Source organism: Choloepus didactylus, chromosome 19, assembly GCF_015220235.1.
Source record: "Choloepus didactylus isolate mChoDid1 chromosome 19, mChoDid1.pri, whole genome shotgun sequence".
In the NCBI taxonomy this organism is placed as follows: domain Eukaryota; kingdom Metazoa; phylum Chordata; class Mammalia; order Pilosa; family Megalonychidae; genus Choloepus; species Choloepus didactylus.
The window spans coordinates 37,202,171-37,216,012 of NC_051325.1; the positions used below are offsets into that span (position 1 = coordinate 37,202,171).

General features: G+C 41.7%; 1 protein-coding gene across 1 annotated transcript in view; it reads left to right on the plus strand.

Moving 5' to 3' along the window:
* The window catches only part of CHMP4B (charged multivesicular body protein 4B), a 58,168-nt gene extending 44,592 nt beyond the window's left edge, over positions 1-13,576 (plus strand). The window contains exons 2-5 of the mRNA XM_037811645.1: positions 8,403-8,580; positions 10,263-10,377; positions 11,358-11,484; positions 12,723-13,576. Of these exons, the coding sequence (XP_037667573.1) occupies positions 8,403-8,580; positions 10,263-10,377; positions 11,358-11,484; positions 12,723-12,787 (485 nt within the window). The 3' untranslated portion in view covers positions 12,788-13,576. The remainder of the gene's footprint in view (positions 1-8,402; positions 8,581-10,262; positions 10,378-11,357; positions 11,485-12,722) is intronic.
* Positions 13,577-13,842: the final 266 nt, after the last annotated feature.

Consider the following 13,842-nt stretch of genomic DNA (forward strand, 5'->3'; position numbering starts at 1 on the left):
TCAGACTGCTTTCCTGGTCATACACAAGTACTTACCTTACCATCTCTAAGTAGAATGCATTAGCTCCAGGCCACGGAGAGGAAATTAGGGGAACAGGAGATACATCAGAGAGAAGGGGGCTACTCTGAAAAATGCTATCTGTGCCTCAAGCCTGAACTCTTCGACTGTATGGGAATAAGAAATCTAGCAGTGTCAGGGATGGCATTCTAAAGCTTTTGCAGTATGAGGCCTTGTTCCACAGGTGAGCCTGGGACTCAGTCTGAGCAACAATGTGCTCAGAACAGTCTCTGTCTGGGCTTGGGAGGTGCATTTTGGTGTCTGAGACCTTTGTGTAGGGAGTTGGGCATCACCTACCACCTTTATACAGGGCAGAGAAACAAGAGCCCAGCCCTGGTTCCCGGTAGGCAGAAAGTACTCTAGTGCCTCTTTTTCTTTCTTTTTTTCTTTTTCTTCTGACAGGAGATGTAAGAGAGCAAATTAGGTAGTTTTGGGGTTCTTTCATGTGTCAGCATTAGCTTTTTAATGGAGTTTGCAAAGAGCAGAGTTTGGAAATTTAACTGGATGAAAGAGCAGTAAGCAGACTGTTTTCCTATGACAGGGATAACTGCTGGGGTTTTTTTAAAGCAACTTAATTTGGAGGTAACAGAGTTGAAGTAGTAGAAAGAGCCTTGGGCTGAAATTGTTGTAGTCGTGATTCTTCCTCTAAATAGCTACTGGATCCTGCAAGGTGTGTTGCCTTCGTGGGCATCATTTTTCTTCATTATCTAATGAGAGGGGTTGGTCTTCATTGTCCCCAAGAGTCCTTTAAGCCCCCTCAGCTCTTGATGCAAAAATTGTAATTTACCTAGTCAAGGTTTGGTGGGCTCTCTGATGCCAGGCAGTGCAGGGATGGTTAGTAATAACTGTCCCGCAGGAGAATGGGTTTCTTTGATGTTGATGATAACCTTTATTGTTTTTACTATGGGTCTTTCCTTGCCCACATACACAGGGCAGATGACATTACTTCCACTGGTCCTGCAAAGCAGCTAGTGGCTTGAGGGCAGTGTGTGGTTTCCTGGATGGGTGCCCTGAAAGTCTGAGGTTCACTGGTGTACCGAGTGAGCAAGGAGCGCAACTGAAGACTGGCAAAGCAAGGCTCCCTCAGCCTTGCTCTACTTCCTGCCTGCCAGTAGCCCTGCCTTGGCCAAGATGCCCTGCGTACTCCAGAATTCTCACTTAGACTGGAGTCCCAGTGTTGCATTTGTGTGTCAGTGTCCCCTGGAGGGTTTGTGTTTGTATAGTTGACACTGGGTGTGGGAAAGCAGCAGCACTCCTTCCTTCCTTCCCAGCGGTTACACCTTTTGCTACATTAATTCAAATGTAGAATCTTGGCAGTTTGAAAAGACTGTAGACACCATCATGCATTTAGTGAGAGCATATTCCTGGACCCTTCTTCACCCCAGGGCCTTGAGTCCCTCTATAATAGTAACAGGTATGCACAGTTAGGAATTCTTAGCATCTTTTGAGATGCCCTGGGCTATTTGCCCTTACACTGAATGCCCCCAGATCAGGAAGTCAAACCTGCCCTCCTCAGCAGCTCTTCAAAAAGTCGAGTTTGCCTTTGCCTGGGAGAAATAGGCAGCCTATCTAGTATTGAACTGGTGTGTTCTCTGAAAATGGTTTCTTCACAGTCACCACAGATGCCTTGCAGAGGAGTTTCCGGGTTTGGGTAAATTTTTTGACTGGTTTCTCTCCTTTTTGGGTATCTCTCCTGTATCTCTCCTCCAGATAGCTGTTTGGAGAGTCTAATGAAGCAACTGTCTGGAGACCAATGTTTATTTCAACATGTTGGAGTTGTTTTTGCTTCAGCTTTCAGAGCCAATAAAACTGGTTATTAGATTCTGTAATTGCTGCTGTGATTACTCTCTTGGAACTAGCAAAGGCATAATTAAATATGGAGATTCCGAGGACTATTTTTTTCCCCATCTAAAAGCAACCTTTTAAACTTGGCCTGGGTTAGATTTCAATGTTTAAAGCCATTGTTTTGGGGATTTCTTTGAACTTTGGTTTAGATGAACTCCTTGTTAACCCCAGTACTTTAAAAGAAAAAAGAAAAAAAAAATTCTAGCCATCACGAATTTGAGGAAGTATTAGGCAAGACATTAAGAGCCAGTATGTATTTATACAAACATTGGACTTGGCTCTTTGGACTTTGGCTATATACAAAAGTAAATTTTTCTGGTCAGAAATAAGGCTGGGGTACAGGAAGTTTTATTTTAAGTGCTGACACATTCTGCTTCCTCTTAGCCTTTCATTTACTCAGAGTAATTCTTTACCATGGTATACACATTTGTAAGATGTGGGATGGTTCGAGTGCTGTTAATATTTGTTTACACATATTTTTGCAGCCTAAATGCCCACCCCATGTCTGTTTTCAAGGTTACATTATGCAGGAACTATGAGGATTTCTGAGAAAGAAAATTGTGTACTTTATTCCCTTCTAAGTTCTCAACTGATTGAGAAACACACACAGGAAATAGATCACTGTAAAAAGAAAAAATTGCCTGTTACTGCCAGACATCATCATTGCATGGAGGAGAAGAGAGTGCAAGCCCTGTAAGCAGGAGAGGAAGAGCCCTGGAGGTCCAGGCTGATTTGCTGTGAAGCTTTTCCCCATCTCAGAAGCAGCATACCTTTTGGAGAGGAGGGAGGGAAGGGCAGGTGCTTGCAGAAGATCCTATATTAAAAGACAGGAAGAATGTGGGGAGAGGGTCTTGCCAAATTATTGGTACAGCCACTGTTTCAATAAGGGGCGTTATTTCCCTTCTGGGTCAGAGGTACTTGGGAAATAAAATATGGATACACCCCACATGAGAAAACCTAGATAGAATATATGAAACATTTATAAAACAAATGGAATTGGAGGTTCCATTTAATATATATTAATATATATTAAGCAGTTACTTTGTACCAGTCACTGTTCTAGGTGTTGTGCAAAGATGACTAATACAGGAAAAATGTAGAGAGACTTGTGGGAAGATGGCAGAGTAGGGAGCTTCAGGAATTAGTCCCTCCACTAAAACAACTATTAGACAGGGACTGTCTGAATTAACTATTTCGAAACTCCAGAGTGCAGTAGAACAATGTACGACATCCAGGGAAGAATGGGAGGAAAACGCTGGTAAATTACGGTAAATACAAGTAAACTGCTTTCTGTTTGTGGAATTTACCAATGCCCATCACCATGACCAGGTGGGATTTATCTCAGGTATACAAGAGTGATTCAGTATAAGAAAATGAATTAATGTAATACACCACATAAACAGAATGAAGGGGAAAAAAAAACACACTACCATCTTGATTGATGCAGAAAAGACATTTGACAAAATCCAGCAACCCTATTTGATAAAAACCCTCTAGAAAACTAGGAATAGAAGGAAACTTCCTCAACATGATAAAGGGCATATATAACCCACAGCTAACAACATGATACCAATCAAAAGTAGTGGGTTCTCTGCCTGTTGTGCTCAAAAGACCAATTCCTGAGACAAGGGGGTTTCAAAGAGACAATGAGTTTATTGTTAGGTGCAATACAGGAGATCAGATGGCCTATTAGCCTAAAAATCTTGCTCCCTGAGTCTAAGAAGTTCAAGGTTTTTATGGATTTAAACAAGGGGAAGGGGAGATGGTGTTGTTACCATTAAAATAACAAGTATAAGCAGCTACAGTTTACAAACATAAAGGAGTGAAGCTATGCTAGAACTAAACTAACCATTACAAGAACAAGTCAGTGGTTCTGAGCTGACTCAAGTTCCTTCATTAACATTAGGGGGTGACCTTTGTGTTGACTCTAAAGTTGAAAAACTGGATAAAGGGGGTGTCAGTAACAAGTTTTTTTACAATCATAAGCTCATAAAATAAAGGCTATATAGTTTTACAATCACTATTGTTAGAAACAAGCGTTATACAAAAAATGCTCACCCGGTTCTGGAGGAGAAAAGAATTTATTTACGATCTTGCAAGAAAGGACACACAGCCAAAAACGTGGTAGGCTGGTGCGCCAGAGGAAGAGAATGGCGATCTTTAAATCTCCTACTCCTAATGCACGCGTCCCTCCCCTATTGACTGGGTACTACAGAGGTTACAGCCTATCCGAGAGAACTAACGAATTCATCTTTGAGATTTTAATTTGTACAGCCTATCCAAGAGAGCCAACTAGCTCATTATTGAGATTTTGAACTGATCAGCCTATCCGAGAGAGTACAGTTTAAAATTTTTTTGCTGGGAGTTCCCACCTCTGATTTTACCTCGTATCTCTTTACATTCCAGTAACCATGGTTACTTTTCCATATAAGGAGCTAGCATAGATTCTCTTTCTTCCCTTTACCATAGGGCTTGTTTAAGCTGGTTCTGCCTCCATTTTCCTTATTCCGTGCTGTCTCTATGTGAAAACTAACTTATCCCTTTCTTACACTATCAAAGAGCAAACAACTGGATTATAGTTCAGCAGTTTCAGATATTTCCTCCTAGCTATTCTAGTGTATTCTAATACACTAGAAAGTACAAAGAAATATCTGTATAAAGATTCAGTAGTCATATAATTTGTTAAATCCTAACTTCTCAGTTACAATCATACTTGATAAAAGACTGAGAACTTTCCCTCTATGATCAGAAACAAGACAAGGATGCCCACTGTCACCACTGTTACTAGCATTGTACTGGAAGTTCTAGTCAGAGTAGTTAGGCAAGAAAAAGAAATAAAAGGCATCCAAAGTGGAAAGGAAGAAGTAAAACTTTACCCTATTTGCAGATGTCATGATCCTTAAAAGCTCCTAGAGCTAATAACTGAATTCAGCAAAGTGGTGGGTTACAAGATGAACATCCAAAATCAGTAGTGTTTATATATACATTAGAATTGAACAACTGGAAGAAGAAATCAAGAAGAAAATTCCATGTGCAGTAGGAACTAAAAGAATCAAATATCTAAGATTTAACCAACAATGTAAAGGAACTATATTTAGAAGACTACAAAACCAAAAGAAACCAAAGAAGACCTAAATAAATGGAAGGACATTCCATGTTCATGGATTGTAAGACTAAATATTGTTAGGATAGCCATTCTACCCACAGTGATTTTCAGGTTCAGTGCAATTCCATTCAAAATTCCAACACCTTTCTTTGCAGAAATCAAAAAGCCAATCATCAAACTCGTATGGAAGGGTAAAGAACCCATAGCCATCTCGAAAAAGAACAAAGAGGACTCACACTTCCCGGTCTTAAAAACTTATTTATTACAACGTCATGGTAATCAAAACAGCATGGTACTGGCACAAAGACAGACATATAGAACAATGGAATCAAGTAGGGAGTTCAGAAATCAACCCTCACATTTGTGGCCAACTGGTTTTTGACAAGGTGGCAAAGAACACTCAGTTGTGAAAGAATGATCTCTTCAACAACTGGTGCTGGGGAGACTGGATCTCCATATGCAAAAGAATGAAGGTGGACTCCTGCCTCACACCTTTACAAAAATCAACTTAAAATGGATCAAAGACCTAAATATAAGAGCCAGAACTATCAAACTCCTAGAAGAAGACATAGGGATGAATCTCTAGGACCTTGTGTTAGGCAATGGTTTCTTAGACTTTTTTTGTTGCACAAACAACAAAAGAAAAAATAGATAAATGGTAACTCATCAAAAGTTAAAACTGTTGTGTCTCAAAAGACTTTATCATGAAAGTAAAATAGCAACCTACACAATGGGGGAAAAATATTTGGAAGCCACATATCCAATAAGGGTTTAATAACTAGGATATATAAAGAAATCCTTCAGTTCAACAACAAAAAGGCAACAACCAAATTTTAAAATGACCAAAAGACTTGAATGGACATTTCTCCAAAGAAGATATACAAATGGCCAAAAAGCACATGAAAAGACGCTGAACATCATTAGCCATCAGGGATATGCAAATCAAAGCTATGATGAGATACCATTTCACACCCACAAATAGCTACTATTTAAAAAATGGAAAATTTACAAGTATTGGAGAGGATGTGAAGAAATAGCAACATTTTTTGTTGGTGACAATGTAAAATGATCCAGCCACTGTGGAAGAAAGTTTGGCATTTCCTCAGAAAGTTAAGTGTAGTATTACCATGTCACCCAGAAATCCACTTCTAGGTATATTCTCAAAAGAATTGAAAGCAGGAACTTGAACAGACAATGTTCATAGTGATGTTAATTCACAATTGCCACAAGATGGAAGCAATTCAGGTGCCCATCATCCAATGAATGGACAAACAAAATGTAGTGTATACACACAATAGAATATAATTCAGCTGTAAAAAGGAGTTGAGATTCTGATACATTGGACAACATGGATGATCCTTGAAGTCATCATGTTGAGTGAAATAAGCCAGAAACAAAAGGACAATTGTATGATCTCACCGATATGAAGTAATTAGAAAAAGCAGACTCCTTAGAGTCAGAATCTAGAATATAGAGGTGGGGGTAGGGAAGAGGCTTGAAATGTACAGGGTTCCTATTTGGAACAAAAGAAATGTTTTGGTGATGGATGGTGGTGATGGTAACAAAACATTGTGAATGTAATTAACAGCATCAAAATATATATCCGAATGTGGTTAAAAGGGCTTTGAAATGGTAAGTTGTATACATGGTAATAGAATTTCTTAAAAAATCCATGGAACTGCACTACACAGTGAATCCTAAGTTAAACCATGGCTATAGCTAATAATACAATTATAAAAATGTGCTTTCATCAATTGTAACAAAGGTTCCATACCAATGCAAGGGGTTAATAATAGGGTGGTATATTGGATTCCTGTATTTTATGAATGATTGTTCTATAACGCACACCTTCTCTAATAAAAAGTTTTATGGCTAAAAAAGAAAAGTTTATGAAGCTGATTGGATGCAGTCAGCTACATTCTAAGACTTTTTAAACTAAATTTATTATTTCTCTATTAACACCATAGTCTTAGAGCTACTTTATCTTTTTCTCCAATACATTTTCAATTGGCAGTGCCTCTTTGTATGTCAATCCTAAATTTCTCAGCTCTCCACCCTAATTCTAAAATCTTCCAAGGAATAAATGATTTGGAAGCAAAAATACCCAAATATACCAGGGACATAAGCAAGAACTCTGCCATCCCCCATGAATGAAATAATATATATATTATTCATGTTTTTCTTTTTACATTTTTTATTAGACAAGTTGCATATTTACAGAAAAATCATGCATAAAATACAGGGATCCCATTTACCACCCTATTAGGATGGAAAACCACATAGTTAGAAAGGGCATGGACTTTGGAGCTCCACACCTGGCTTAATTCCCCACCTGGCTGAGCTGGGCTGGGCTGAGTTATGTAACCTCTCTTGTGAACTTCAGTTTCCTCATCTGTTAAAAGGGAGTGGTTATTTTCACCTTAAAAGGGTTGCTGTTACAAGTTACTTACATAGTGTGCATGAATTAGTGCTAGCAGATAGTAAGAGTGCTCAGTAAGGGTCCTGGACCCACTGCAGGTTGGATTTCTTGAAGTCATGGATGGTTTAGACCATTCACATCAGAATGACAGGAAATAACAGATTAAGTGGCTTTCAGATTTTAATGAGACAACATTTCATTGTTCTTCAGGTGTTTTACAAGTTCTCTTTAGCATGTTTTATCCTTCGGGGGAGGAGGTAAAACATTTTACCAATGTTCCTGGTTTTCCCTGCTTCCTTTGGAGGAACTATGGACTGCTTATGTGCAAGACAAGGCCATTTTCCTTTAGCGAATGGGTTCTCAGGATAGAATCCTGGGCTAACAGGGAGTGGTGAGTGGAAGAAGCAGGGGACCTATTCATGTGACATATGGAGAAAGCTTGTTCCTTGGGGGAAGTGATTGTGAGGTGCAGGAAATGGCTCTGGTCCTTTGCTCTGGACATCAGGGGAGTGGGCTTGCATATGTGTATATGTCTGTGTATCTGTCTTGTGCTGTCCAGGTCTAAGGCAGGAGCTCGGCAGCTTCCTTGGCCTAACCTAGCCCTTACTTCTGCCAGTCTGTGCTAAGCCTCCTTCCTGGCTTAATGCCACCTAAGATGTATGCTAAAGTTAATTTTTTGGAGTAGGGAAAGGAATTGAGACTGTAAGGGCAGGATACCTGAATTTTGAATAGGAGGATGTGTTTTCTATGATAAAGAATGCTATAGTAACCATCTTTTGGCCTGGGGCTGTTGCTTCTGTTGAATAAATTTCCAGAAGGGAAATTACTGGGCCAGAGGGCTTGAGCTGTGCAATGTGTTGCCCTAGTAATTTTCAGAAGCATTGAAACAATTTGCAGAGTTGTTGCTGGCATTTTGACCCCTGCTGACCTACCCTGTATCTAGGTCCTGAAACTCTGTTTTTTTCCCCCATGCAGCGGCCCTCCAGGCACTAAAGCGCAAGAAGAGGTATGAGAAGCAGTTGGCACAGATCGACGGCACACTATCCACCATTGAGTTCCAGCGGGAGGCCCTGGAAAATGCCAACACCAACACTGAAGTGCTCAAGAACATGGGCTATGCTGCCAAGGCCATGAAGGCTGCCCACGACAACATGTATGTGGCTACCCGTGGTGGAAGGGAGCATCTGTGAGGCAGGGCAGTGCTGGCCCTGGGATGCCTTGTCCCAGGCCATGGCCTTCAGCAGACCCTTGACTCATTGTTTCAAACACCTGAGTTTGTTTTAATTTGCATTCTTTTTTGGAATTCCTAAAATAGATTATGTACCTTGCTGCCTTCGGTAGCAGATATGATGGAATGAAACATAATATTTTCTGAGTAATTCAGGCTTATTGTAGTGCGCATAGTGTTTCAATTTGGAAAGGTCCTTAGAAAGTCCTCTCACCAGGCCTTTATCATAAAGGTGGGGAAGCCGAGTTCCAGAGAATGGAGGTTACTTGCCCTGGGATATGTGTGAGCTCAGACAGAGCTGGGGCCTAGAAACAGTGTCTTTGGCTTCTTCCTGATGCTGTCAGGTTTTCTGAATCATGTGATATATCAGAAGGCTTTAAAGCCCTCTGTTCTGTGTCTGCTTTTGGTTGAATTCCCTGTCTCCTCCCCTGCTCTTGGGCTTTGGCTATTATATTGACAGTGTTCTTGCCCTCAGCAATCCTTCCTCCTCTGCGTGGCTACTTTTGCAGTGGTCTAAGAGATAACCAAGTTTATTACAGTTAAAATTAAAGAAAGGGTAACCAGGCTTCAAGTAAGGACCTCCCCATTAAACAAAATTCTGCATTTGTTTTAGTGCCTAGACTTGGCGGCATATATTTTAGGGGCACACTTGAAGCCCTTTCTTCTTCCTTTCGAGTACTCAGCCATGCTCTAGAACAGGGGTTGATGAAATACAGCCTGTAGGCCTGTCCCCTATTTTTGAAAATAAACTTTTATCGAGACACAGTCATACCCATTCATTTACATATTATTTGCAACTGCTTTTTCCTACAATAGTAGAGTATTTGTGACAGAGACAGTATGGCCCACAAATATTTACTATTTGGCCTTTTACAGAAAATGTTGGTTGGTCCCTGCTCTAGAAATGTGAGGTTGCAGGAAAAGTAGCACCTTCAAGTAAGTGAGGTGTTATCTGAGGCTGGATGTTTATTGGACTGAGCTGCTGGAGTAAGATCCATGGCCACTCATTTCTGCATTCTACCAGGATGCCTAGCACAGAGCATGTATCAGAAAAGACTGTGTTCTTTGGAGTCCATATGTATATATTTTATTGAATAATTGTATGTTTGTACAATTGAGAGGGTATATCGAATAATTCTGTATATTTGCCTTTCCTTTGGGGCCTAATAGAAGAACTCAAATCCAAAAATATATTTGAGTATCTTGGAGAAGGGTCTGTCAGGTAGTATGGCTATATTTTGAGATTTGTGATTTTACCCCTCCCTGTGAGAGAGGTGCCCTTGGCCCAGAACTTAAAGTCCTGTGGTCTCATCTCACGTGTTTATTAACTTGTATGTGAGACCTTGACTCTGCCACCTAACTTTGCTAATAAGCCTTGTTTCCTTAGGATATTGGACTAGGTAGTGTCTAAGGACTTTTCCATCCCGTTGGTTCTGTGATTCTCTATTTTAAAGGGGAGGAGGAAGGCAATAATGACAAAGGAGTAGTTTCTTGCAGGGAGTAATTTTAGGGGGACAAGGCTGGGAAGCAGATTGTATGGAGTGTGGTTTTGCTTCTACCTCACAGGCCAATCGACTGATAATGACAGCTGTCCATTTCATTTAAAGGGACATTGATAAAGTCGATGAGTTAATGCAGGACATTGCTGACCAGCAGGAACTTGCAGAGGAGATTTCAACAGCTATTTCTAAACCTGTAGGGTTTGGAGAAGAATTTGATGAGGTGAGTATTTTTGTACAGATTGCGTAACCTTCTCAAATACACCCAGGCTGCCTTGATATTCTATCAAAGGCTCCCAGGGAGAGAATATGGTTTGGAAACCACCTATTATTCTCTCTCCAGAGTCTTGGTCAGAGACAGGGCGTAGTATTAACCTGAATTCTGTGCTTTGAGGGATGCTTTTACCATTTAGAGTAGAAGCTTACATGGAGTAAGGAAACTTTCATTGGGATCCCTCAGCAGGTTTCAAGGTCAAAATTGACAAGTAGTTACTCTGCACCTTTTGTGGTATGCCTTGAGCTCAAAGCTGGGGGATGCAGAGGTGACACATGTCAGACAAGTCTGACATGTGATAAAGGTAAAGCCAAAGAAGGAACATTTAAATGGAACCTCTGAGGGATCCATTGGGATCTCAGTTGCCTGCCAGTGTGTGATACAGCAATTTAGGACCTTGAGTCTCTTATATTTTTAAAATACAATAACAGCTCCTGTTGAAGATATTTCATTATGCCTTAGGTTTGAGTTTACTGATGGTTAGCTCTTTTCCCCTGAACCTAACTCTTTGAGCTATGTGACTCCCAGTATATAGCTGAGAAAATAGCCTACAGCTCTTACAGCTCCCAGCACCACGGTTTTCATGTTTTCAGAGTGGAATCTGATGGACTAATCAAGTTAATTTCAATTAAGCAAATACTCTGTATGCCCAGCTCTGAGATAAATAAACAGGAATGAAAAAAATACAGTCCCTTCTCTCAAGATTCTCACAGTGTGGTTCAGGACACCAGACGTTTACATAGATAATTGCTCAACAATAGAAGCATGTTTAGGATGTTTGAGTCACAGAGTGTAGAAGTTGGAGCTTTTCTCCCCCTCTAAACTCAGAAGAGGTATATGCGTCTATTGAACCATCAGGGATGAGGCACTGCAGCAGTGGCTGGATTCCCAGGGCCGTCTTTTCTCACTCTTGTGTTTCCTTTTACCAGGATGAGCTCATGGCAGAATTAGAAGAATTAGAACAGGAAGAACTAGACAAGAATTTGCTGGAAATCAGTGGACCCGAAACAGTCCCTCTACCAAATGTTCCCTCTATAGCCCTACCGTCAAAACCAAGTGAGTTTCTTTTCTCTAAGGAGTCATGATATACCATGATGCCATAGGGTGGGTAATCTGGTTGTTTGGCTTCTGTTTGGGTCCTGAGTCTGGCCCAGGGTTGAGAACCAGGTAGGATCTGCTGTGATGGCTACAGAGACAACATCACCTGCCCTTTCATAGTTTCCCTCTAGAAACCTCAGCACTATTGACATTTGGGCCAGGTAATTCTTTGTTGTGGGGGGCTGTCTGTGCAGTGTAGGATGCTTAGCAGCATCTCTGGCCTCTACCCACTAGCTGGTAGTATACACCCTCCCCTCCCCAGTTGTGACAAGCACAACCAAAAATGTCTCTAGACATTGCCATGTGTCCTTAGTGGGGATAAGGGGCAAAATCACCCCCAACTGAAAACCACTGCTTTAGAATTTTTTCTGTCATCAAATGAGAGAAAGTTCCAGGCACTGGGAGCTGTCCAAGACAGCTCTTGTCCCCTTGTCTGATGTCCTGTGCTCTGCACACCGCTAAAAGCCCAGGACTTTGCAGGTAGCCACTGGGAAAGGAACAGTTTTGGCTTTTCTAGAGCTATGGTTCTGTAAAGTGTTGACGTCCTTCAGAGATTAGTTGACAGACACTGTTGGGAATAACAGAATTTTCATTTCATTCTTCCTACTTCTCCTCCCTGATATTTCACCCCTGCATAGAAGTATTAACAGACGGAGCTTCTAGAAAAGTGAAGCCATTTGATTCAACCCAGATAGAGAGCCCAGGGAGCAGAGTATGCCCAGGTTGTAGTCAACCTCATTCTCCTGTGTATCAAAAGGGAACAGCCTCCACCAAATAGAGTCAGCTGCCTGGATTTCCATGTGGGCAAAGACTGTCAGAGCACCCTGGAGATGTGGAGGGGTGGTTCAAGCAACTTGAGGTGGAGTCGGGAGGGCAGGGGTGAAGATTAGATCTGCATGTCTTCTGAGGTTCCCCCTCCCCAGCTTAGACCTAAATCCTCATCGACTTTCTCACTGTAGGATCCTCCTTGTTTTGCCTGGCCCTGATATGGGCTGAGGGGAGGTGCTGAGATGTTCCTGGTTATCTGGAGTTTTCTGTTGCAGTGTTTAGGCATAGAGAAGCAGTCTTCTGATAGCCTAGAGATGCAGGGGGTTGCAAGGACAGGACTGTTTTGTGGCACAGCCTTGACACCCAGCCAGAATGCCCTGAGAGCACCCCAACCAGCCCTTCTGAGTAACCTCTTCTCTCTCATACAGCCAAGAAAAAGGAAGAGGAAGATGACGACATGAAGGAATTGGAGAACTGGGCTGGATCCATGTAACTGGTCCGGCCCCAGGCTGGGCCCAGACAGACTCTGGAGGCCTGCGGCAGCGGGCAGGCATGTGCGCATATGGGGCAGGCAGGATGTGGTGCAGGCAGGTTGTCATCGCTCTCCAATCTCACTCCAAAGCAGTAGGGCCGCATCACCCCTCACTCTGCACAGCATGGTCTGCACCCAGTGGGACGGGTGGGGGGTGGGCGGGCAGGGAGGGAGGTGCCTGCTGTTTATAATGTTGAATTTCTGTAAAATAAACTGTATTTGCAAATCCAACATTGAGCTTCTGGACTCTGCTAACTCCACTGCTGAATCCTCAATGGAAAGGATTGACTGTTTGCAGTTGAAATGATCTGAAAATGTAGCCTCTGTCCTTTTAAATCAGTTGACTTCTCGCACATCTCTGTAAGACTTGTATGGTACTGGCAGAAAAGTCGTTTTTAAAAAGCCATAGGCTTTTCCTTGTCCTTAGCTGTAATAATGCATCTGATTTTGATTTCCTCGAGAGTTGTATTTCTGTCCATCACCTGTGTGCTGGCCCCTGTGTTTTCCACTCTGGCCCACTCCCCTTTTCTTTTGGAGTTTGTGACACTGATTTAAAATCGATGTTCTCTTGAAAGCAAATGAAATTGTTAGAATTAAATTCCAGCTATACATTTTTCTAACATAGCTCTAAGGTCCTTGTTGCTGTTTGTGATAACTGATAGATAACTCATTGGAAACATGTGCATACATTTATATTCAGATGAAATTATGGTTTGCACTGTCTATTAAATATCTCAATTAATTTTCATACTTTGCATTTGTGTTCAATCAATAGATCATTTGCCTCCAAGAACTGACCCTTTCCTGGCCAGCCTGGTGTCCAGTGCAATCTGTGGAGACAGATGGCAGACTCGAGCATAATGTACACAACAATTTGAACCAGAGGGCAGAGCCTGTCTTAATGGAGATGTGTGCCAGTTCTGGAGGCCATGGATCTGTGGCGCTCACCTTGCTGGGGGACCTCCTGGGCACAGTTCAGAGTGGGTTGGTTTCTGTACAGCTCTGGGGTCTTTCCT